The 23,404-nt window shown below is 63.2% G+C and overlaps 2 protein-coding genes across 8 annotated transcripts; one reads left to right on the top strand and one right to left on the bottom strand.

Moving 5' to 3' along the window:
* Positions 1-3,107: 3,107 nt before the first annotated feature.
* Positions 3,108-10,731, top strand: DGAT1 (diacylglycerol O-acyltransferase 1). The gene is made up of 17 exons (XM_036303835.1): positions 3,108-3,307; positions 7,009-7,096; positions 7,954-7,994; positions 8,074-8,159; positions 8,239-8,291; positions 8,484-8,589; positions 8,733-8,846; positions 8,938-9,018; positions 9,108-9,211; positions 9,287-9,325; positions 9,403-9,444; positions 9,515-9,559; positions 9,644-9,756; positions 9,840-9,905; positions 9,979-10,066; positions 10,159-10,221; positions 10,308-10,731. Exons 1-17 carry the CDS (start codon positions 3,108-3,110, stop codon positions 10,461-10,463), a joined length of 1,485 nt encoding a protein of 494 aa, XP_036159728.1. The 3' UTR covers positions 10,464-10,731.
* A 967-nt stretch (positions 10,732-11,698) lies between these two features.
* HSF1 (heat shock transcription factor 1) lies at positions 11,699-23,372 on the bottom strand. Of its 7 annotated transcripts, none has more exons than XM_036303829.1 (14): positions 23,088-23,372; positions 16,762-16,870; positions 16,332-16,468; positions 15,937-16,112; positions 14,536-14,611; positions 14,396-14,457; positions 14,213-14,309; positions 13,996-14,132; positions 13,642-13,911; positions 13,220-13,303; positions 12,463-12,568; positions 12,322-12,387; positions 12,172-12,217; positions 11,699-12,086 (listed from the first exon to the last, which is right to left on the bottom strand). In XM_036303829.1, the coding sequence occupies exons 1-14, from the start codon at positions 23,202-23,204 to the stop codon at positions 11,881-11,883; spliced, it is 1,689 nt and encodes a 562-aa protein (XP_036159722.1). In that variant the 5' UTR covers positions 23,205-23,372; the 3' UTR covers positions 11,699-11,880. The 7 variants fall into 7 exon arrangements, with proteins under 7 accessions (XP_036159722.1, XP_036159721.1, XP_036159720.1 ...); XM_036303828.1 differs by having other exon boundaries at positions 12,172-12,241; positions 12,463-12,556; XM_036303827.1 differs by having other exon boundaries at positions 12,172-12,241; positions 23,088-23,371.
* Positions 23,373-23,404: the final 32 nt, after the last annotated feature.

Below are 23,404 nucleotides of genomic sequence, written 5' to 3'. Positions count from 1 at the left end.
CCCCCCCCCCCCGCCCCCGCCCCGCCGTGGAAAGCCATGGGCCCCCTCCTGCCCCCATAACTAAGCAGCACAATAACCGACTTAGCGAATTCAGGTAGAAGGAACGTTTAGGTAGCACCTATTTTGTACTGATTCTAAGAGCAGGGCCCGAGATGCGGGGGCCCTCGGGTGGGGGCTGTGGCCGCCGGCCCGCCCCGCCTCCACCCCCGCCTGCGCCCCGCCGCCTTGTACATACTCCCACCCGGAACAGGCCGGGATTTTTACTCGGGCCGCGCCCCTCTTCCGCCCCCGTTTGGGGCCGGGCCGGCCGGACAGACGGACGGACGGACAGACCTCCTTCCTAAGCACAATAGCACCAGCTCCCCGGAGCGCCGCACCTCCACGAGGAGAATAAACGCCACTCTTGATAGAACTGGAGTGTCGGCTGGTGTGTCCGGGGCTGGACCCGCACTGCAGGGGGTGCTGGCCATGTCGCCGGGTGGGGGCGGGTGGACAGGCCAAGGCAGGGCTCAGGGAGTGGCAAGCAGCCTGCTCACATGGCCCTGGGGGCACGCTGCTGCCTTTTGCTATGGTGCAACCCATGTCTGTGTCCACTCGTGTCCCCTTTTGCAAGACCGTCTTTATAAGCCCCAGGGGCAACCCCTCCCCTGCCCCCCAAGGCAAAGCATCTGTCACGTCTCCCGGGGCAGGTAAACTTCCTCTCTGCCAGGAGTTGGAGGAGCTCCAGCTTCCAGCATGAAGCCAGGGCGGTTCTAGAATGGCCCGAGTGGTCCAGCAGGGCCTGGAGTCCCATGACCTGAGGTGCCCCCACTCTCCCTGTGGTGGTTCCTGCTGCCCTGGCAAGCCCGGCAGCTGCCAGCAAGCCCTCTTGATGCCAGTGGAGAAAAGGGGAGTTGACAAGGGTGCGAGGTCTGATCCCTTCCTGCAGCCTGCTACCCACATCCTGACCCTCCGACCCAGGGGACAGGTTCCCCCATCCGAGGAGGCCTCCATGGTTCTGGGGAGGAAGTTCCCAGGGTCATAGAGGCTTCCACCAGCACCCACAGCCCCCTCAGCCTGGAGAGGACGAGTCAAGCTGAGGAGATGAGGGTGGGGGCTGTGCTGGGTGGGGACAGCCCGGGGACAGGGATCACCTGCCCCACATGCCCCGAGACACTTAGACAGGCAGGTATGAGCGGAGAGGCCCAAGGGGAAGCCCGGTCCGCCCACACTGGCAGGGGATGGGCCCACCCACATTCCCTCAGGTGGACAGCAGGGAGCCTGCCCAGCAGCAGGTCAGAACCCTGAGGCCAGCTGCTCAGGGTGGGGCTTACATGGGCCCTGCTCCTGGGGGATCTGAGGAGGTTCCTCCTTTTTGGTGCATTCGAAGTCCGTGCCTTCCCACTGGCTCCTGGCCCTGCTTTCCTGGCCCTCAACTTCAAGGTGGGAACCTTGGCTTCCCCCTCCCCCATCCATCCCCCCCAACCACCCCTCCATCCCCGTCCATTCTGGTCACCTTCTGTCGCCACTTGCCAGCTGACTGCTTGCAGCTGGGATGTGGACATAGTTATTAGGCCACCAACACGATCCTTCACTTAAAAAAAAATTTTTTTTATTGATTTCAAAGGGGAGGGGAGAGGGAGAGAGACATATCAATGATGAGCCCTAGCCGGTTTGGCTCAGTGGATAGAGCGCTGGCCTTCGGACTGAAGGGTCCACGGTTTGATTCCTGGTCAAGGGCACATGCCCAGGTTGTGGCTGAATCCCCAGTGGGGGCCATGCAGGAGGCAGCCCATTAGTGGTTCTCATCACTGATGTTTCGGTCTTTCCCTTTCCCTTCCTCCCTGACATCAATAAAAATATATATTTTTAAAAATAAAAGTTTAAAAAACAAAAAAATACCTGCCAGTTAGGGATGCCAGGCTGGCATCAGCCCCAGAAGGTCCAGTGGCAGCACCACCACCTCTACGACAACTGGGTGCCGGAGCAGAGGGGGTGGTGCAGGGGCGAGCGAGGCCCATCGGGGAGGCCGCTGACCTGAGCTTGCTACAGGTGTTTTTTAGGTAAACCAGGCCTGAGCCCCCAGGAAGCCCCGAACCTCGAGATCCAGGATGCTCGCATTCCGTGCCCCATGAGAGATGAGGGCTAAGCCGAGGTGGAACGCGGGCTTGCCTGCCCACGGGCTGCATTTTGTGGTGGTCACGGTGGCTTAGTTTCATTTAAGGACAGGGGCGATTGCAGATTATACAACGACACAGAAGCCTCCGCCCCCCCCCCCCCCCCCTGAGATTCGGCATTCCCTGGCTAAACTGGCCCAGGTAAGAAACGGGGGCGGCCCCGCGCGTCTGCGGACGCGGGCCGGAGGTAGGCCGGGTGGAGGGGGTGCCTACTCCGCTTGTCAGCACCGTCTCCCTGCCCCAGCCGGGCCCTGGGAATCCACGGGCGGGCTGGGCGGGCGTCCCGGGGACACGGGACCTGGGACTTTCTCCCGCTCCATTCTCTGGCCTGGCGCGTGTCTGACAACCCACGCGGAGGAAAAGCTGGTGCCCGGGGTGGAATCCACAGTCGTGCTCCGCAAGGTGCGCTCTCGCTCTCGGAACCGACACGCTGGGGGGTGGGCGAGGCGAGCTCCCACTGACAGGGCTCCGATCGATCGGCGGCCGGACGGTAACGCACCGTGAGTTTCATCACTAACCTCCGTCCCCACACTCCGCGCCTGTTTTTGCGGAGGGGGCCGTGGGGCAGCCCAGCGGCCAGGCGGCGCACAGCTGCCAGCAAGCTGTGGGGAGCAAAGTCCTCCGCGCTCCGGTCCGCGCCGGGAAACTACAACTCCCAGGGTGCCCCGCAACGGACGACCACGACTCCCAGAGTGCCCCGCGCGCCCGCGGACTACAAATGGGTGCACGCCGAGCCAGCCCGCCAGTGAGCGGCTCCCGGAGCGACCCGGCTACCGGACACGGGCAGGCCTGGCGGGCGCGCGCTGATTGGCGGCACGGGCGGCGCGTGGGCTACGGCGGCCGGCAGGGGGCGGCGGCAGTTGGCCTTGGGTCCAGAGGCGGGACCGCGGGCCTCGGGCGCGGATAGCCCGGCGGGCTACGACTCGGCCGCGGCGAGGTGCGGGCTGGATCATGAGCGACCGCGGCGGCGCAGGCGGCTCCCGGCGCCGGAGGACGGGGTCGCGGACCTCGAGCCAGGGCGGCGGCGGCGGCCCCGCGGCAGCGGAGGAAGAAGTGCGGGACGTGGGCGCCGGGGGGGATGCGCCGGCCCCGGCCCCCGAGAAGGACAAGGGCCGAGACGCCGATGTGGGCAGCGGCTCCTGGGACCTAAGGTGAGCGGTGCCACTGACTCATAACCTCTGACCCCTGACCCAGGCCCCCGCGACCCTCCCTGTTCCGGGGCATGGCCGCGGCAGCGCCAGCTCCGAGCCTGAGAGCCTGGTCCCCGGACTTCGCGTAGCCAGGGGTGCCCCTGGGGCGCCCACAGGGAAACTGAGGCCTAGGGGTGCAGGTCGCCTGCCGGGGTCACTCAGGCGGGGGCGCCGAGGGGAGCCGGCAGCAGCCCCGCTTGCAGACCCTCCTGCATCTGCGCATCCTCAGGGGGGTCAGGAGCCTGGCGGCGTGGGGGGGCTGGTCCCCGCCGAGCTCAGGTTCCCTCGGTTCATCCGGAAGGAGACGGTTCGGATCTGGGGTTTGCGATGAGCGGGGTCTCCTGAGGGCTGTGAGGGTGCCTTAGGGGTGGGGGGCCAGCAGAGACGGGCTGCCTGATGACGGGGGGGGGGGGGGGGGGGGCAGTGACAGGCTGTCCCCTGGAGGAGGAATCGGGGTCCCTTCCTTTCCCGGCGCTTTCATCCCTCGCCCAGCGCTTGGCGGGCTGGGGCCCTGCTGTTCCAGGAGGAGTGTTTGCTGTGAGGATCGCTGGGCCTTGGTTGGGTGCAGGAGGGGGGCCCACCCCCAGGTGGACAGAGAGGAAGGGACGGAGGAGCAAGTCCAGGCCGACAGGACCTGGCTCCCCCTTCGCCGCCCGGGGCGGGGGTGGGGTGGGGTGGGGTGGGGTGGACTAGAGGTTATCGAGGCGGAAGCGGGCAGTCGGTCACCGGTTGGCAAGGATTTGCTCTCCGTGGTTGAGAACTGAGGCTTTCCTCACGGACACCCTGGGGACGGGTGGGCGAGGGCGGCTGGGGTGTGGGCACTGCCCCTGCCCTTGGAGCGCTCACAGTCCACCTGAGCGATAAGATAATCCCCGCCGCGGAGCAGGTGAGCAAAGGTCAGACACGAAGTTCATGAGGGCTCCAGAGAGGGATGCTTTCTTCGGGCGGGGTGGGGCGGTGTGGGAGGGGGTGCTGCTGAGGGAGGCTGCAAAGAATGGGGGTTCTCGAGGCCCTCTGCTAGCTCCCCGAGTTATTCTCCAGGGGGCGCGGGCATGGCTAGCATGATCTCTGGAGGAGGTGGAATTCCGACCTTTTGTGTGAGATGGGGTGGGGGCGGGCATGCTGGCTCCACTCTGGGAGAGGCAGTCACTGTACATGGGCCGGAACCGGTCCTGTCCTTTGCTAGCTGGGCGAGGGGGAGCCCACCCTGGAGGCCTGGACCCCTGGGAACGGAGCAGACGGTGGCAGGGATGGGCTGCCCAGGGCTGGAGGGGGAGCTGGTGACCGCATTCCCTCCTGGTTTCCAGGCCATGCAGGCCATGTGTGCTTGTCTCTCAAACCAGGATGCCACCAGGTTCGGGGTCCCTGGGGCTGTGGCCATGGTTGGGGGGTGGGGGCTGGGGGGCTGAGCCTGCCTTGCTCTGGCTGCCTTCCTGGGATTGGCCTCTGGCACTAGGCCTCCACCTGCCTGTCCTCCTCCCTTCTGTGTTGCCTGTTCTTTCCCCTTCCTGCTCCGCCCCCCCCTCCTGCTCACCTGCCCAGGCTCTGGTGTGAGCTCATTTCTTCCAGCCCAGGGCCAGGGTGTGGCTGTGGGCAGGAAGGAGAGGACACCCCTTTCTGCCCTGCCTGGCTCACTCCTTCCCAGGGCTCCACACACTCTCCCTCAGTGCAGGGCTCTCCCAGGGGCTTTGTCCCAGGGGTGCCCTCTGCCTCTCCCCCCTTCCAGCAGGTCCGAGGCTTGGGGAGCTCACTCAGCCACCTTGCACCAGGCTTGGCCCAGGGGTTGGGGGGTGAGCTGGCACTCTGCTGCCCCTTTGCTCCGCTTGGCCCACGAGCTGGCCCACGTGGCCTGGGTGTGGCTCACAACCGGGCCTGTGCCTCTGCACCTGCTTCAGACCTTGTTGGGCCTCGGTTTCCCTGTGCCCAGCCCCCGGTGCTGATGTGCGGGTTGCGTGAGGCGACACACATGATGGTTAGAAGGGCCCTGCTGGCTGCTGGGCCTGGGGCGTGGGTGTGGGTGCTGGCAGAGGCTGGAAAGCCTCCCCAGGAGGGGAGAGGGTGAGAGTCTGGTGTGGGGCGGAGCCTGCCTCCGGAGCCAGCGTGCCTGTTTGCTCTCTGGCCCTGCTGCTGATGCCTGGCCAGGCTGGGCCTCTGTGGGCCTCTGTGGACGGTGTGCTTTCTCCCCTGGCCGGGGCCTCTGACCTGGGGTTGACGAGGCCAGGAAGCTGGTGGAGGGCCCTGAGGGGTGGCTGTGGGCTGTTTGGGGAAGGTCTGAAAGGGTTCTGAAACGTTCTGTGTCAGATTGGAAAAACCCTTTGTCCACCCCTATTTTCATCTTGGAGTCTGACGCAGATAAAGCCAGCACAGTCTTGGTGGCCCAAAGGGGGCAGGGGTCACGGTGTTGTGAAAGGCCCTGTGGGTGTGCCCGGCTGGTTCCAGTGAAAGCCAATGGGCTTGAACCTGGGGGAGGGTGTCTGGGACAGGCTCAGAGACCCTCCTCTCTGGGGAGCTGGGCCTCGGACCCCTACCCACCTCTCGGAAAGGCAGGTGCAGGGCCTCAGGGGGAAGAGGGCCTTGGGTGGAGGTCACAGCCTCCCTGTGAGGCCAGGACGGACCTGGAAGGTGGTGCCAGGAGGCCAGGGAGAGGCTGGGAGAGGCAGGTGGGCCAGGCAGGTCCAGCCTGGGTCGGGGAGGCAGGAGTGCGTGACCACTGTGTGGGCTGAAGAACGCTGAGCAGCATCTTGGCTTCTTGGTCCCTCGCCTCCCCATCTGAGTGCTGACCCCAACCACAGCCAGGCTCGCCACTGCGGCCGGCCTGCTTCGCCATCCGGTGCCTCAGGCAGAGATGTGTTTGCAGGCGGGAAGGGAGGCCCCGGCCTCACCTGTTACAAAACTGGAGACCTTGCTCAACGTTTGTGGGGCTTCCTGCTGGCGTGCTGCTGGGGTGAGGCTGTGTACAGCCTGTGAGCCAGCTATGGTGCCCCCCCCCCCCCCCACGGCACCTGAGGGTCAGGCAGGGACGTGAGGGTCCCCCATCCCTAGCACTGGGTGGGAGCAATCCTGCCTGCTTCTATGGGAGACCCCAGCCATCAGGTGCGCGGCCCCCGATGGGCTCCTCTCGGCCCCCAGCCCAGCAGGAACACCACGCTGACCTGTGGTTGGAGGCCACAGTACCTGAGAGCTGGCCACACTGCTCCCCGAAGGTCACACCAAGCTGGGTGCTCAGCTGGCCCTGGCAGGGTCCCTGTGCCCGCTGAGCTGTGTAGGCCAATGTGGGGAGGTGGTGGTTTGAGGGGGGTCCTGTCAGCTCCCTGGTAGGTGGGATGGGCTGCCCACCCACCTCTGCCCAGCCTTGTTGGGTGGACTCTGGCTGTGGACCCATCACACTCCGTAGCTAGTGTGGGTGGCAGCAGCGAGTGGCCTCTGGAGCGAGGCTGGGTCTGGCCTACAGTGCTCTGGCCGACGTTGCCCTGGGCTGGGCAGGCCCCTGCCTGGCTCCCCTCAGACTGTCAGGGGGCGGGTTGGAGTGGGGAGTGGACACAGCTGCTGGGCTGGGAGGGATGAGTTGCCCAGTGCGAAGGGCTGGGTCTGGCTGCCCCCAATCGGGGGGGGGGGGCAGCTTGTGGCCCTCCCCGAGGCTCTCACTGCCTCCTGCCCTTCAGGTGCCACCGCCTGCAGGATTCTTTGTTCAGCTCGGACAGCGGCTTCAGCAACTACCGTGGTATCCTGAATTGGTGTGTGGTGATGCTGGTGAGTGGGATGGTGGCTGGTGGGTTTGTGTGGGAGGCTTCTGTGCTGTGAGCTGTGGCTGAGGGGCATTGGGGAGCAGAGAGGAGTGAACAGGAGGGGTGGCTGGCCCTGGGCTGATGGGCTGTGGGGTTGAGGATGGGGTGTTCTGTGGGTACGGGGCTTCCTTGGCAGCATGTGTGAGTCGTTTTGGGGTCCCAGAAGAATCCCCTCTGCTCCTGAATGGCCCTCGTGGGTGGGGAGCCCCTGGCTGGCCTGGCCTGGGGCAAACAGGGCTGAGAAGATGGCTTTTGGGCTCAGCACAGCAACCCAGCCACTGCTCTACGGGCCCCAGTCCCTCTCCCTTAGCCCGGGTCATAGGTGCCCCCAGGAAAATGCCTCTAATGCACCTTGTAGCCTGGCTGAAGCCCCTGCTGCTGGGGCCCAGTTCCTGCTGGCACCTTGTGGGGGTGGGACTGGCAGTGCTGGCCCAGGAGCAGCTGGAGTCCAGGGCTCAATGGGCAGAATGCAGGGTGGGGCTGGGAACAAGGGTCTGTTTGGGCTGATATGGCCCCAGGCCTTCAACCCTCGGCCCGAGACACACCTGCCCCAAGGCTCCTGGCTGCCCCTATGGAGGCCCCAGGCACACCACACCCTCCCTGCGCAGTCCTAGGAGGCGCCCTGGGAGCTGTGGGCGCACTGCCTGGTGGGTGAGAGGCTGGTGGGATGGGGTCCTTGTCCTCTGGAGCCATTGCAGGCCTGGGCTGGGCTGGCAGAGGCCTGGCAGCGGGCAGCACTGCTCGGCTCAGCCCCACAGCCTTTCCCCTGCTTCTGGAGCCTCTGCCATGCCCGCCGCAGATGTGCGCCGCCCTCTCTTGCAGATCTTGAGCAATGCACGGCTGTTTTTGGAGAACCTCATCAAGTGAGTGTCTTCCCCAGGGCCCTGGCCCCACCCCTGAGGCCCCCCTCACCTGCTCAGGCCTTCATCTCCCCACCCCCAGGTACGGCATCCTGGTGGACCCCATCCAGGTGGTGTCTCTGTTCCTGAAGGACCCCTACAGCTGGCCGGCCCTGTGCCTGATTATTGGTGAGCTGGGCACTGAGGAGGGTCTTGGGTGGGGGAGGGCTTACTGAGCCTGAACCGCCCTGTGCTCTTCTGTCCTCAGTGGCCAATGCCTTTGCTGTGGCCGCCTTCCATGTGGAGAAGCGCCTGGCGGTGGTAAGCAGTGCCCGCATGCCACTGCCTGGGCCAGGGGTCCCCTCCTCACAGGCCTGGGCTCAGGGCAGGTGCCACCCTCCCCACTGTGTGTGGCTCTCCTGGGAGGGGCTGCACCCTCGTCCTGGCAGCCTTGCCCAGGGGACCCGTGGTCCAGGGAGTGGGCCCTGGCTGAGTGTTGCCCCTACCCCCCAGGGTGCCCTGACGGAGCAGGTGGGACTGCTGCTGCACGGGCTGAACCTGGCCACTATTCTCTGCTTCCCAGCGTCTGTGGCCTTCCTGCTGGAGTCCATCACGCCAGGTGCCCCCCATTCCACCTGTCCCATCCCAGCCGGTCGTGGGGGGACCCCAGGAGAGCCCAGGCCAGCCTCAGGGGCTGCCCCTGGCCGCAGCTCTCCTGTGGGTGGTGTGGGAGGCCACGGCCTGACCCTGCCTTTCCTGCAGTGGGCTCCGTGCTGGCCCTGATGACGTATACCATCCTCTTCCTCAAGCTGTTCTCCTATCGGCACGTCAACCTGTGGTGCCGAGAGCACAGGGCTAGTGCCAAGGCCAAGGCCGGTGAGGCTGCCTGCCAGGGGCGGGCGGGACTGGGCAGCAGCAGGGCCTCACCTTGTGCATCCCTCTCCTTCCTTCCCTTGCCACCTCCCAGCTTCTACCGGGAAGAAGGCCAACGGTGGGGCGGCCCAACCCTCGGGCACCGTGAGCTACCCGGACAACCTGACCTATGGAGGTGAGGGGCCTACAGCTGGCCTGGAGGTGTGGGACAGGGGTGGGGTCCGCAGGCTGGGCCCTGGTGCCAGCTCTGCCCTCCCGTTCCAGATCTGTACTACTTCCTCTTTGCCCCAACGCTGTGCTACGAACTTAACTTTCCCCGCTCCCCCCGTATCCGAAAGCGCTTCCTGCTGCGGCGGCTACTTGAGATGGTGAGGCTGGGGGTGTGAGGGGCTGGGTGGTCCCAGATGCTGGGGCTCAGTTTGCTGCTCTGCTTCCTCCCCCAGCTGTTCTTCACCCAGCTCCAGGTGGGGCTGATCCAGCAGGTATGGGAGCAGGACGGGAGGGTGCAGAGGGGTGCCTGGTGCTCTGGGTGGAGCTGATGCTGTGCCCTCCTTTGCAGTGGATGGTCCCTACCATCCAGAACTCCATGAAGCCCTTCAAGGTGAGTGGCCAGGCTCCCCTGTGGCTGGAGGGGGTGTGGCCTGGGAGCCAGCTGAGCCTTGTCCCCGCAGGATATGGACTATTCCCGCATCATCGAGCGCCTCCTGAAGCTGGCGGTGAGCAGGCTGGGCTTGGGCAGGGGGCGGGGCGGGGGCACTGAGGGGTGGGGGTTCTGAAACCTGACACCACCTGTCCCCCAGGTCCCCAACCACCTCATCTGGCTCATCTTCTTCTACTGGCTCTTCCACTCCTGCCTGAATGCTGTGGCTGAACTCATGCAGTTTGGGGACCGCGAGTTCTACCGGGACTGGTGGTGGGTGACCTCAGTGGGGGCTGGGGCTGGGGCTGGGGCCAGGGCTGGTCATGGTGCCTTCTGATCATGGTTTCTTACCCCAGGAACTCTGAGTCCGTCACCTACTTCTGGCAGAACTGGAACATCCCTGTGCACAAGTGGTGTCTCAGGTGGGTGTGTGGTGGGTGGTGGGAGGCCCTCGAATGGACCTGGGCACCTGCCCACGGCCGCCTCCTCCCACAGACACTTCTACAAGCCAATGGTCCGGCGTGGCTACAGCAAGTGGGTTGCCAGGACCGGGGTGTTCCTGGCCTCGGCCTTCTTCCATGAGGTCAGTGCTTTGTGGGCACCCTGCTGTGGGCCCGGAACTGGGGTGCTGTGGCCCCGAGGAGCCAGCTGACAGCCCTCTCTCCCCTCACCCAGTACCTGGTGAGCATCCCTCTGCGCATGTTCCGTCTCTGGGCTTTCACCGGCATGATGGCTCAGGTGAGCACCAAGGCCTCTTCGCCTGCCGTTATGTGCCCGGGGCAGCCAGCCCGCGGTTACCACAGTCAGCTGTGTATCGTCCCCAGATCCCGCTGGCCTGGATAGTGAGCCGTTTCTTCCGTGGCAACTATGGCAATGCAGCCGTGTGGCTGTCGCTCATCATCGGGCAGCCAGTGGCGGTGCTCATGTACGTCCACGACTACTACGTGCTGCACCACGAGGCCCTGGCGGCAGAGGCCTGAGCTGCTGCCCACACTCCTCACTGCCACCTCGCCTGCCTCACTGCCCATGGCCTCCTTCTGGCCCTGGGAGGCCTCTCTGCCCCTATGGGGCTCCTGCCCCTCAGGAATGGGAGCAGCAGCACAGGCCAGTGCCTCAAGGACCTGTGCTGACCCTACCCAGGGTCCGAGGGTGTCAATAAAGTACTGTCCAGCGTAAGCTCGGCCTGCTGAGGGCGCTGGGTATGGTCTCACCACCTGATCCAACAGCGCTGGCTGTGGGGGCAACTGCTCAGCGACTCAGAGGGCCTCAGTCTGTGCTCTTGGGATGGGGGACTGGGTCCCTAGGGTCCATTCGCTGGGAGGACAATGCCCTCAGGGTGGGGGCCAGAGGGGCTGGGCAGATTGCACCTGACATCATGGGTGGCAACTCTCATTGCCTGAGGTCTGCTGTGTCCAGACTCTCTGCCCAGATGCCCATTAACATGTGTGGGACGTGGCTCAGAAGTGGGTGCCCAATTCTCCTAGAAGTGGAGCTGGGCTTGGGGCCGGGCCTGGAGGGGGTCAAGTATTGGCGCCAATCCTTGCCTGGGGTCTCCCCCTTGGTGGTGATGTACCCATGGGGGCAGGGGCACCTGCCTCAGGAGCAATGTCTGCATGACCCGAGCGGAACAGCTCTTCCCCCCCTGCTCTCCTGGCCTTGGGCTGGGCTGTCCCCATGGTGTAGCATCAGGACACTGCCCAGACCCTCCTACCTGCCAGGTGGGAGGCAGCCTGGGCCTGTTCCCACCTTACCTTACTGGATCTGGCTCAGGATAGAAGAGCCTGGGGCTGTGCCAGGTCAGGTGTGCCGATTGGCAGCTGGGCCCCACAGGGAGCACCTGAGATGCCCAACAAGAGCCCACTCTACCCAAGTCCTCTCCCTTGGGCCTTAGGGGCGGGGCCTGCTGGGGCAGTGCCTCCTGTCCCTGCCCACGGAGGATGGTGAGCACTGGGGAAGCTCCTGGGCGCTGTAGGGTGGACTGTGCCTCCCCCACCCCTTGGCTGACAGCACAGGAGCCAGACCCTCTTCTCCCAGAGCAGGCCCCGCACCCAGAAGGCTCTGCTGAGCAGACAAGCCACATCCCCAGGGGCTCCTGGTGGGAGGCGGGGCAGGGGTCCTGCAGGCCCTAGAGCGGGTGTGCTGGGCATCCTCCTGGCCCCTGGGAGGAAGTGGCCACAGGCCAGTGTAGAGCTCGTCTTGTCCATCCACGGCCATCTACATATATACCTGTATGTTTATTTCTATGAAGGGGGAAGGGGACTCATGTAAAAACCAAAATACACTTTGTGAAAGCCACAGTATTGGTCAGTTCGGCGTGGCTGTGAAGCCCCAAGCAAGCCATGGCATGCGGGGCTGGGCCTCACTGCTGACGGAGACCAGCTGGCCCTCCTGAACCCTTTAGGAGACAGTGGGGTCCTTGGCTTTGGGGGGCTCAGAGCCCGTCAGCAGGGAGATGGTGGGGTCGTCTGCATAGTCGTCCCCCTCTGAGAAGTAGGAGCCCTCCCCCAGCTCGAAGAGCACAGGCAGGTCGCTGCTCCCCACGTCCATGGGGCCGGGGTCCATCAGGAGCAGGGGCTGTGCTGTGTAGTGCACCAGCTGCTTTCCTGGGGGTGGGGATGGGGGGCACGGTTAGGATGCTGGTGGGAGGGGACGGGAGGGGACGGGAGGGGTGCAGGTGGGCTTGCTCACCTGAGTCGGGGCTGCTATTCTCTGCCTCGAGAGGCCTGGGGGGATCCTGGGGAGAAAGGAGCTCCTGGATCTGCTGGGGCAGGAGGGTTTTGAGGGTTCCTGCTCCCCCACCCTCGTCACCTCCCCCCACCCCACCCCCACTCTACACACACTGGCCAGGCTGCTGTCCAGGTCCGGCAGGTTCATGTCTGGCACTGTCACCGAGGGGCTGAACAGCTGGGAGAGAGGAAGAGAGTCAGGCTGGGCCTGCGAGCAGGGTGGGTAGCGGCAGGTGGGTGAGGTGGGACTCACGTCCAGCAGGGCACTGGTGTCCACACTGAAGCCGTGGCTGCTCAGCATGGTCTGCAGGTTGTCCAGGTTGGAGTCCATGGCATCCAAGTGCTCACTGAGCTCAGCCCTGGCCGGGTGAGGGGGCAGCTGAGGCATCACTCCAGTGCCTTCACCCTCAGCCACACCCCCCTGCCAGAGGGCTCCCCTCAGCCACACCCACCCCTGCCTGGGGCCAGAGCAGCAGTGTGTGGACAGGGCCTGGGTGCCTGGCAACTGGGGGGAAGAGTGGCTTGGGCCACACGGGCTGGCCCGCCCCTGCCGGCCTCCAACAGCATGAGGCTGGGCCAGGAGGGTTCAGGCCTTGAGCAGCCCGAGGGCAGCTGTTCAGGCTGGAAGTCTTGCCTTTGCATGGAACACAGTAGGGAGGGGAAGGCTGTGCTCAGTGTGAGGTGGGCCAGGCTTCCCTCGTGCGGGTGGGAAAGACCCAGGTCTGGCGGCTGTGACCTAGAACGTCCGGGCCATGGGGCGCACCGAGGACCCAGGAGTGGCCAGCCCGCCTGAGAGAAAGCCAGTTTGCACAGTAGCAGGGACCTGGACAGACTAGTAGCCGGGCTTGCCCGGAAGGCCCCTCGCTGTCGGCCAGTGATTTGGGGAACAGGCTTGGGCCCTGCAGGCGGCCTGGGATACTGTTCACCAGGCTCAGCCAAGTGGTCCTCAGCTGGGGAGGGGCCCGAGCTCTGGAAGAGCCTCCTCCCTCCCCAGTGGGGACGTCGCTAACCCTGGCTGGAATCGGCCATGCAGAGAGGAGGAGGGGTAGGGGAAGAGGCGGGCGACCCCAGACATCTGTGGAGTGCGAGCCAAACTGCAAGATATAAAGACAAGAGCCCCATTGCAGCCGGGCCCAGAGGGCGCGTGCCCCCGCCCACGTGCCTGGCTCTGGTGGCAGGGCCTCTGCTGGGCAGCAGGACCAGGTGACTGACAGCTGAAGCCAGGGTGGCCCAGAGAGCAGGTGCAACAGGCCACCATCCTCGGCTCCTGAGTGACAAGGCTGTGGGAGCCAGGCTGGTCTCCAGCTCCCTCCCCAATCCCAAACTCGGAGCTGAAGACCATGTCTGCAGCCCTGTGCCCAGCCCTCCAGGACAGTCCTAGCCAGAAGCCCCAGGCACGTCCGGGGGGAGGGAAGTGGAGGGCAGCACTCACTTGTCCAGGCAGGCTACGCTGAGGCACTTCTCAGGGGCCGAGGTGGGCGGGGTTGAGGGGGGCCGGCCCCCCACATCTGGGAGGGTTGTGGCTGAGGCAGCTGGGGCAGGCTCACTCTCCCGCAGAATGGAGTCAATGAGGGCAGTTGGGGACAGGGGGGTGTCCACAATGGAGGACTGGCGCCCAGGACTCGCTTCCTCCACCGGGGGGCTCCGAGGAGGACTGGGAGGCTCCTCCTTGACGTGCACCAAGGGGCTGCTCGACAGGGGCCTGCGGGTGGGGGCACAGGCGTCAGCAGGCACCTCTGTGGCCCCAGCCCTCTTCAGACCACAAGGGAGGTGGCACGGTCCCCACCGCTCATCTATGCTCCTGCCGGGAGAGGCCACGGGGCTACTGGGAGTCAGCTCGGTGATGTCGGAGATGATGGGTCCGGAGCTGGAAACGGCATCTGGGGAGTAGAGGCTGGAGCTGCTGTAGGCCGGGGACGGAGCCTGCCATCAAAGGACGGGACACATGTGGCTTGTGCCCAGGCAGCACTGTCCCCGCCAGGCCAGCTGTGCCCAGAGCTCACCGAGTAGGGACCGGAACCGTGGATGGGCTCCAGGGAGTACTGCCGGCTGTACTTGGGCAAGGAATGTGCTGAGCCACTGTCGTTCAGCATCAGGGGGCTGCGGGGAAGGGTGGGTTAGCTGCCTCCTGGCCCCGGTGGCACCCAGGACCCAGTGCTGAGAGACGGGCACCCGCAGCGCCTCACATCTTTCTTTTCACCCCCAGGATCCGGTTCGACTGCACCAGCGAGATGAGGAACTGGATAAGCTGTGGGGGTGGGGGGAGGTGCACAGTTAGCCCAGCCGAGGAGGTTGACAGCAGGTGCCCTGCAGGCCCACCGTGTACCTTGTTGACGACTTTCTGCTGCTGGGCGTGCTTCTGCCGCAGGCTGGCCACCTCCCGCCACAGGGCCTCGTTTTCACTGCAACAGACCAGGTGCAGTCAGTGGGGCCAGGTCCCAGGAGCCCCAGATTGAAGGGCTCCACAGACACTCCACCCCCACCCGGGCAGGTGCAGGGCTGTTGGTGACCACACATCGCTAGCTTGTCTCTCCACTACGGACAAGGATGGGCCATGGAATGTGACCCGGGCAGGCCAGACCTTGCTGCCACTATCCCCCTCCTTGCTCACTTGCACCTCAAGGGAGGGATGCTCAGAGTCAGGTGGGGGGAGGGGATCAGCTGGAGGCTGAGGTCAGATGCAGGCGGAGTGTTGTCTGCACCCCAGAATCCTGCTGAGACCTACTGGGGGCCTTCTTGGCCAGGTGAGCTGGCTGACCCTTGAAGGCCTCCCCCACCCTCAACCTTAGCCCAGCCTGAGGACAGGAAGGCAGGCCAGAGGGACAGTGGTAGCCCAGCTCTTCAGGCTGCAGAGCAGCATATAGGGTTGATCTGTTACCTTTCCAGGGCTCAGAACCTGAGTGTAGCTCAGAGGTGGCCCAGGGAGTGGGAAGAGCCAGGCGAGCCCACCCTCCCAACAGGTGAGCAGGGTTATGAGCAGGTCTGCCCTCTGCTGGGCCAGCCCTGCCCCCGCCCCCCCCCGGCCCCCCGCATGTTTTCTTGATAGAGTGGACCCTCTTGGCCTCACCTAGAGGTGCCCTGACTGAAGGCCATGCTCATCTGGCCCCCAATGTGAAGAGTCAGAGCCCAGGAGCCACCTCTATGACACAGGGGTCACAAGAGCACCAGCACCTGCCCCCCTGAGCAGCTTTGAGGTGACCCTGAGCCGAGGACACCACCCTGGCTGGGGTTCCTGAGGTCCCCAGGGCCCTCACGGGCATGGGAGGACACCCAAGCAGGCATTTCTGAGGGTCTCGGGTGAGGGGGTAGCACAGGGCTGTTATGTGGTCACCAGACATGAGCCAGGGACAGGGATTCCAGAAAGTACCTGCTCCCTGCTCCCCAGGCCTAAGGTGGGGAAGGCAGGAGAGGGGACGTCTATGCTGAGTGATGCCAGGGACAGTGGGAGCCAGCAGGAGGGGCCTGGCCACCCTGGTCTGCGGGGAGGGCCTGGAGGGCTGGTGTGAGCAGGCGGAGAATGGGGCCAGTGCTGTGAGGAGCCCAGCTCCGCATGCTGCTGCAGGAGTGGTCAGACCCCACCTCCCGGGGAAGGAGGATGGCCTGGCAGGCGCCTCGAGGGCGTGCAAGAAAAAAACCTAACTCTGGGGAGCAAAAGGCCCGAGCGCACCTGCCACACCTCCTGCACCCTTGTCTGCCCCACCTGCCGCCCGCTCCCCGTGGGACCTACTGCTTCATGGCCAGGAGCTTGGAGTCCATGCTCTCCTGCTTCCCCTTCATCAGCTGCACGTCGGTCAGCAGCTTGGTGACACTGTCCTGGTGAATCTTCATGTCCTCACTCTTCAGGGTGGACACCTGGGTCCCCACAGGAGGGTCACTGTGATGGGCCCCACAGAATCGGGGGGTCTGGACACGGGGAAAGGGCCAGGGGCTGCAGCCTTGAGATCGGCCTTCTCTGCAGCAGCTGGTGCGGCACAGGCGGGGGTCCATGCGGACAAGCGGAGGGGGCCATCAGGAAGAGGGCTTGGAGCAGCCAGGCCAGGCCAGCAGGGCACCAAGTGGATGTGGCAACCCCACCGCCGGAGGGAGGTCAGAGGGTGTGGGGACAGGGAGGCCGCTACTTACGCTGGTCACCTTCCTCTTGATGTTCTCGAGGAGCTGCTCCTGGCCGCGCAGGAAGCAGGGGTGCTGGAACTCGGTGTCGTCCCGCTCCGGCTTGACCAAGCCGCCCTGCTCGATGTGCACCACCTTCCGGAAGCCATCTGCACACGACGGGACACGGGCAGCTCTGCCTTAAGACTGGGACCAGACCCCCCCCCCCCCCCATCTCAGAGTTCCTGCCCGCAGTGGCTGGGCAGTCTGGCCTGAGCCCCCACAGAGACATGGCCTCTGGACCTCAGGTTCAGGCTCATGAGGACTGCTTGCCCCCAGGTGTGCTGGCTCCATGCCACACCCTGGAGAAAAGGGACCGGAACCCGGTGGCTCCACCCTCACCACAGGCAGGGTCACTGCTGGCGCCCCCCCCCCCCCCCCCCCGTGGCGGGCGGGCACTCACACATGTTGAGCTGCCGCACGAAGCTGGCCATGTTGTTGTGCTTGAAGTACTTGGGCAGCACCTCCTTGGCAAACTGGCCCTGGTCATACACGTGGAAGCTGTTCCCACTCTGCCAGGAGACACGCAGGCGAGTCAAGCGCAGCAGGTGAGGGCACAGGGCCTCCGCGAGCAGCAGGCAGCCGCACTCCCTCCTGTGGGGCGGAGGCCACGGGAGCCGCTCGCCTGAGAGATGGGGACCTCATCGCAGTCAGGGTGCCCCGCCCAGGGTCCTAAAGCTTCCCCAAGGCCACTCCAGGAAGCACCACAGCACTGCAGGCCCATTCTCTAGGGCAGTGGTCAGCAAACTTAGTCAACAGAGCCAAATATCAACAGTACAACGATTGAAATTTCTTTTGAGAGCCAAATTTTTTAAACTTAAACTGTATAGATAGGTACATTGTTATTAACTTAATTAGGGTTCTCCTAAGGCTTAGGAAGAGCCACACTCAAGGGGCCAAACAGCCGCATGTGGCTCGCAGTTTGCCGACCACGGCCCTAGGGGAATCCGCTTTAGCTCAGCAAGCACCTGAGAAGAGCTGAGACCCCATCTAAGGCAAATGGGTCCCTAATTCCAGTGACTCTGGAGGAAAGCTGTGCTCAGAAACGCAACTTCCTCTTCCTCTGGGCATCTGAGTTGAGAAACAGGCTGTACAAAGCCCCTGCACGACCCGCTTCTCCATGTCCTTCCACGAGGGGTCAGGCAGGCCCTGTGACGGCGCAGGGTGACACGCGACCGTGCCTGTAGTGACATGCAGGGAGCGCTCCCCACCCCGGGGGAGGGGGAGAGGGTTAAGGAGATGAGGGAAGGCCCGGATGGTCCCTGCAACATTAGTCTAGGCCTGGAGCACTTTTCACTTTTTTTTATTTTAGAGAGAGAGGAAGAGGAGAGAGAGAAAGAGAGAAAAATTGATGAGAAACATTGATATGTTGCCTCCCATATGCGCCCTGACCAGGGATTGAACCCAAAACCCAGGCATATGCCTGAACCGGGACTCAAATCTACAACCCTTTGGTGCAGGGGATGATGCTGCAATCAACTGAGGTACCCAGTCAGGGCAGCGTTTTTAGATTTTCTTTTCTTTTTCTAAATTTTTTAAAAATATATATTTTATTGTTTTTTTTACGGAAAGGAAGGGAGAGAGTTAGAAACATCGATGAGAGAGAAACACCAATCAGCTGCCTCCTGCACACCTCTTACTGGGGATGTGCCCGCAACCAAGGTGCATGCCCTTGACCGGAATCGAACCTGGGACCTTTCAGTCCCAAGGCCGACGCTCTACCCACTGAGCCACACCGGTCAGGGCTTCTTCTTACTTTTTTAACACTTTTATTGATTTTAGAGAGAGAGGAAGGGGAGAGGGAGGGGGAGGGGGAAATATCAATGTGAGAGAGAAACATTGATATTGGTTGCCTCCTGCACACACCCCAATGGAGATAGAACCTGCGGCCTGGGTATGTGCCCCGAGTGGGAATCAACCGGCGACCTTTCAGTGCGTGGCACAACACTTAACCCACTCAGCACACCGGCCGAGGTTACATCTTCTTCTGTTAGATGCCTTAGGACAATCTCCAGGGACTAAGTTATTTAAATAAGCTTTGCTGGCTTTGCTGTTTGTTTGATTTGACCCACAGCTCTCCCAGTATAAAAAGCCTTTTCTCTAGGATGTCTAATTTTCTTACTTTGTTAATCCTCATCCGAGAATTTTTTCCCATTGATCTTCAGAGAGAGTAGAAGGGAGAGAGGGAAGTAGGGGGAGGGGAGGGATCGAACCTGCGACCCTTTTAGTGCGCAGGCCGACACTCTAACCACTAAGCAAAACCAGCCTGCACAGATGTCTACGTTTCATATCTTCTGGCTGCCTAAGACAGTGGATAGCCCTAGCTGGTGTGGCTCAGTGGGTGGAGCGTCGGCCTACAGACTGAAGGGTCCCAGGTTCGATTCTGATCAGGGGGGCATGCCTGGGTTGCAAGCTCAGTCCCCAGTGGGGGGTGTGCGGGGGGCAGCCAATCATTGATTCTCTCTCATCATTGGTGTTTTTCTCTCTTTCTCGCTGAAATCAATAAAAACATATTAAAAAAAAAAAAAAGACAGTGGATACCAATTGGGAAAACTTAAAAGGAAGATCTGGGTAGAGATATCAAGAAGAAATAATGGCCCCAAACTCCCCCAAACTGAAAAATATCCAGTAAGCTAAACGAACCCCAAGACGGGTAAATGCAGAAATCCACACCTGGACACTCCACAGGCAAACTGCAGAAGCGAAAGATGAAGGGGACCGGGAAAGCAGCAGGAGAGGAGACTCCTCACGACGAAGCTGCTTCCGCCAGCAACCACGAGGGCAGAAGCCACGGGTCAAGTAACGGTGCTGAGGCACACTCCCTCCAGGGAGCACACCTGCCGTTCCCTTCTCCCTCTCCTTCCCCCACAGGCATGTACCCCTGAAGCTCTAAGTGACCCCACGAGACCTGCACCCCGGGGAGCAATGGGCACCCTCGGAACCTGTCTCCAAGGCTCCCTTTAGTCCGACTTCCCCGAGCGAGCGACCAAGCAGCCCCGCCTGGGCGCCCCGGGCTTTCTCCGGGCCCTTCGCCGCCCTGTCCCTGGGGTGTGCGCTGTGCTCAGTAAGACTAACTGTGGAAAGGGAAGGAGCGAGTTCCACTCCGGGCCGGGCAGTGGGAGCCGACCACCGAACCACTTCCATGTAAAGCAAGCAGCGCGCACTCAATACCCTGGTCTCTGAAACTGTCCCAAAGGCGAGTAACAAACGAAGAAACATTTATTCAAGAAAATCTACTAAAATTCTGTAGGAACAGTGAGTCTGCAGCACTTGAGCCACAACCCACTCCCCCTTCCACCCCAGTGCCTTGGTTGATGCTACGCTTGGAGGGGCACAGCCAAGACGACGGACTACTCTCCCTCCGGCCCCACCCAAGGCGACCGCAGCTCACGAGGGAGCAGGCACAGCGCCTCTCACCCGACCCAGCTCCCGGTGAAGAGGGGAAATGCCCGGTGATAGCAACCGAGAGGCTGGGGGTCCCCTTCATGTTGCTCCCATCCAGGGATGGAGGCTCTCACGCAGGCATGGCAGCTGAGAACACTGGGGCTCCCACCACCCCCACCCAGCTAGCAGGTAGGACAAGCACCCATGCCAGGAGGGGCAAGCTGAGAAGACAGAGGCTACTGCCCTGTCCAACACCCCAAGCAGCGACTCAGAGATTTGCTCGGGGGATAGGCAGTCCGAAGGCTAAGTGACTCGCGCATGCGCCAATCACAGGTGTGTTTCGATCTGTCACCGTCCATCGTGAATTTGGTTGACGCTTCTATTACAGAGAAAAGGTGAAGAGTGATTGTTAAAATATTTCTTCTAATTAATTTCTGCACTGGGACACTAGTTAATAAATAATAATACAAGGATGAACTCTGTGCCTTGGCCATGGTGGCTCAGTTGGTTGAGTGGTGTCCCATGCACTGAAGGGTGGCCGGTTTGATTCTTGGTCAGGGTTCTGGGTAGGCTTGGTCCCTGGTGGGGGCCTGCAGGAGGCAGCAGATCCGTTTCACTCTCACATGGATGCTTCTCTCTCCCATTCCCTTTCTCGCTCTCTAAATGTCAACGTTTTCTAGGAATGGAGAGAGTCTTATGTCTTACTTTCCAATCTTTATGTCTTTCATTGGTTTATCTGCCATATTGCGTGACCAGGAGGTCCAATGCATTGTTAAAGAGCAGGGCTGCACCCGACTGTGAGCCCTGCAGGAGTGGTCAGTCCAAGTGTGGCTGGGGCTAAGAAAGCAGCTGGAGTGGGGCCAGAGCTTTCACCCCGTGGGCCTTAGCGGGCAGTCTCCAGTCGGAAGACCTGGAGTTCCTGGCAAAGGCAGGCAGAGAGCAATCAATGGCTGGATGTCAGCAGAGAGAACGTCGACTTCAGAACTGGCTCAACGATTCTCTAGCTCTTACTTCAAGTTTCTTGATGTCTTTGAGACTCAGTCTTCTCTACAAAAGGGCCATCTGTCACCTCCCCGCATGGCTGTGGATGGAGCACAGCTGATACACAGGAGTCAACAAGCACAGCTGTGCTACCCAGCGGTGGTCATCGGTGCAGCCACCCTGGCTCCGGGAGGCACCGAGAGCCTCCAGCCATGCAGGGCACCTCACATTCTGCTCCTGGAGTGCTGTGACCTGGGGCACCCCTGCAGCATTTTTCACCAAGGGCGAGGCCCACAAGGACCTGTTGGGTCCTGCCGGTTGTCTGAGAATGGGCTTGGCAGGCTTTCGGGCCACGGCAGGCTGAGCCAGGGAGGCGGGTGGGCCTATCTGCCATGGGAGCTCTGAAAACAGTCCACGGCCAGCCGAGTGCCCAGGTGTGACCAGGCCAATTCATGGAGTGGTCTCATGGGGAGCTGGTGACCTAACTGCAGGGACTGCTCTGCTCCAGACTCTCCAACCAGAGACCAGCCCCTCGAGTGACCCTCTGACCACTGGTGGCCTCTGACACAGGCCACGTGGGACGGACCCGGACTTGGGGACCTCCAGTCACCAGGTCTCTGGGACTTCTCCCAGCCACACACAACCGTTAGGGTCATTCCTACTCGCAGCGAGAAGAGAACGGCACTGACCAGGCGGGGACTACAGTGAGGCCCCGAGACACCAGGGCCAAAATTTAAGCAGGGCCTCCCAGTACAGGAGGCCCTCGTACTCCAAGTAAAAAGAAGTGCCTCCTCCAACTGTTCGAGTGCTCCCGGCCTCATCTGACCACGGTCCTAGGCTACACAGACTGGGTCAGACACGCAGGCTCCAGCTGTTCTTCGTCCCGGGAAGAACTTGCCAACCGGGCTCACGGCCGCTGTGGGCACCGTGAGTGGAGGCCGCCACAGGTCTGATCGTATCGGACTCTTCTACTCAAAGGCTTTGCCCAGAACACAGACTGCGGGTCCTGGGAGTATGCCGGCAGGGCTCCCCCTACAGACCTCACAGTCTTTCCTTTTTTAAAATACGTTTTTATTAATTTCAGAGAGGAAGAAAGAGGGAGAGAGAAACATTGATAATGAGAGAGAATCATTGATCGGCTGCCTCCTGCCACCCCACACCGGGGATCCAGCCTACAAGCCGGACATGTGCCCTGACAGGGAAACCGAACCGTGACCTCCTGGTTCATAGGTGGACACTCAGGCGCTGAGCCACCCGGGCCGGGCCGCCTCACAATCTTTAAGCGCAAACAGCAAGCCGATTAAGGGGCAGGACAAGTCATCCTGGTAGAATTAAGCTCAGATGTCCCTCCCCGAACTGGGGGAGAGTGTTCCCCGAGAGCTCAGGAAGGAGCAGGAGGAGGAAGGCAGAAGAAGGGAAAACAGAAACAGGGGCCATTTCCTCTGGTCAAGGGAAGGGTGGGAACGGGCCTGGGGAAGGGGGCGCCCGCCGCAGGACGACTGCCCTGGGACCAACAGGAATGTCTCCAGCGGGACTTCTAGCCTCTTTATTTCCAAACACTCTTCCCGCAGGGCCGCGCTTCAGCCACCAGCCGGCCCAAGGGCAAGAGCCTGGCTCGGGGGGGCTGCTTCCAGCCCAGCCTTCCCGCCTCCCCCAAGAGCTCAGGACTAGGAGCGGGAGGCTTAACGGAGCCAAGAACCCGCCTGCCCTCAGCGGCCCGGGCGCTCGGAGGCACCGGAGCCCCGGCTGGACGTGGCGGCGCAGCCAGGATGCGAGCGAACAGCAGCCTCGGCTCTCGCCTCCAACTGCAGACACAGCCCTGACGGGCCCCGCGGCCAGGCCGGAGCGGCCGTCCCGCAGGCTCAGGCCTCGCCTGTCAACAAGCCCGCTGCCAGGCAACGGGGCGCGGGGCGTGGACCGAGACGCCGCCGGGGGAACGAACACCCAGGCTGATCTGGGGAACCAGCTCGCTATCCGGCGCGGTCTGCACGTCCACCGGGCTTCCCGGCCTTTCACTTTCCGTTTCCGCGCCGGAGCAGCGCCCTCGGCTCCGTGAGCGAATCCTGGTTTCCGCGCGGCTGCCGACCGCACCGCCGGGAACGCAGGGGAGAGGCCGCCGGGACACCACTGCCACTAGCGACGCGGGGCGCCCGTCGAGGCACAGGCGCGCCCCGCAGCTGTCCGGCCGGGAGCAGAGCCCGGGAAGGGCAGGCCCACCTCCTCCCTCCCCGCCCAGGGGAACTTGGCGCGGGCAGGAGCCGGCGGGAGGCCTCGGACGCTCCTTCCCCCTCGGGCCCTCCGTCCCCACACCCGGCGGCCGAGGCGGGGCCTGCCCTGGCCTCCCGGGGGCGCGCCCGCCCTCACCGGGCTCCAGCAGATGAGCGCGTCGGTGTCCGGGTCGCTCACGAGGGTCCACAGCTTGGTCAGGAAGGCCGGGACGTTGCTGGGCCCCGCAGCGCCGGAGCCCACGGGCAAATCCATGGCGGGGAGAGGCGGGAGTAGCGACCGCAAAGAGAGGCCGGGGCCGGGCTAGCGCCGCCGCCGCGTCTGTAGGCCGGGCCGCGCCGCCGCCGCCGCCCGCTGCGCAGACACGGCCCACAGGCCTGGCATGGCCGCCGCCATCTTGCGACTGGCGCCCCCACGCCGGCGCCGCCTTTCTGCGTCCGCACGTCCCCAGGCCC

Source organism: Myotis myotis, unplaced genomic scaffold (assembly GCF_014108235.1).
Source record: "Myotis myotis isolate mMyoMyo1 unplaced genomic scaffold, mMyoMyo1.p scaffold_m19_p_38, whole genome shotgun sequence".
Taxonomy (NCBI): Eukaryota; Metazoa; Chordata; class Mammalia; order Chiroptera; family Vespertilionidae; genus Myotis; species Myotis myotis.
Note: the sequence above shows the minus strand (reverse complement) of the source record. Positions and strands in the feature narration are given on the sequence as shown.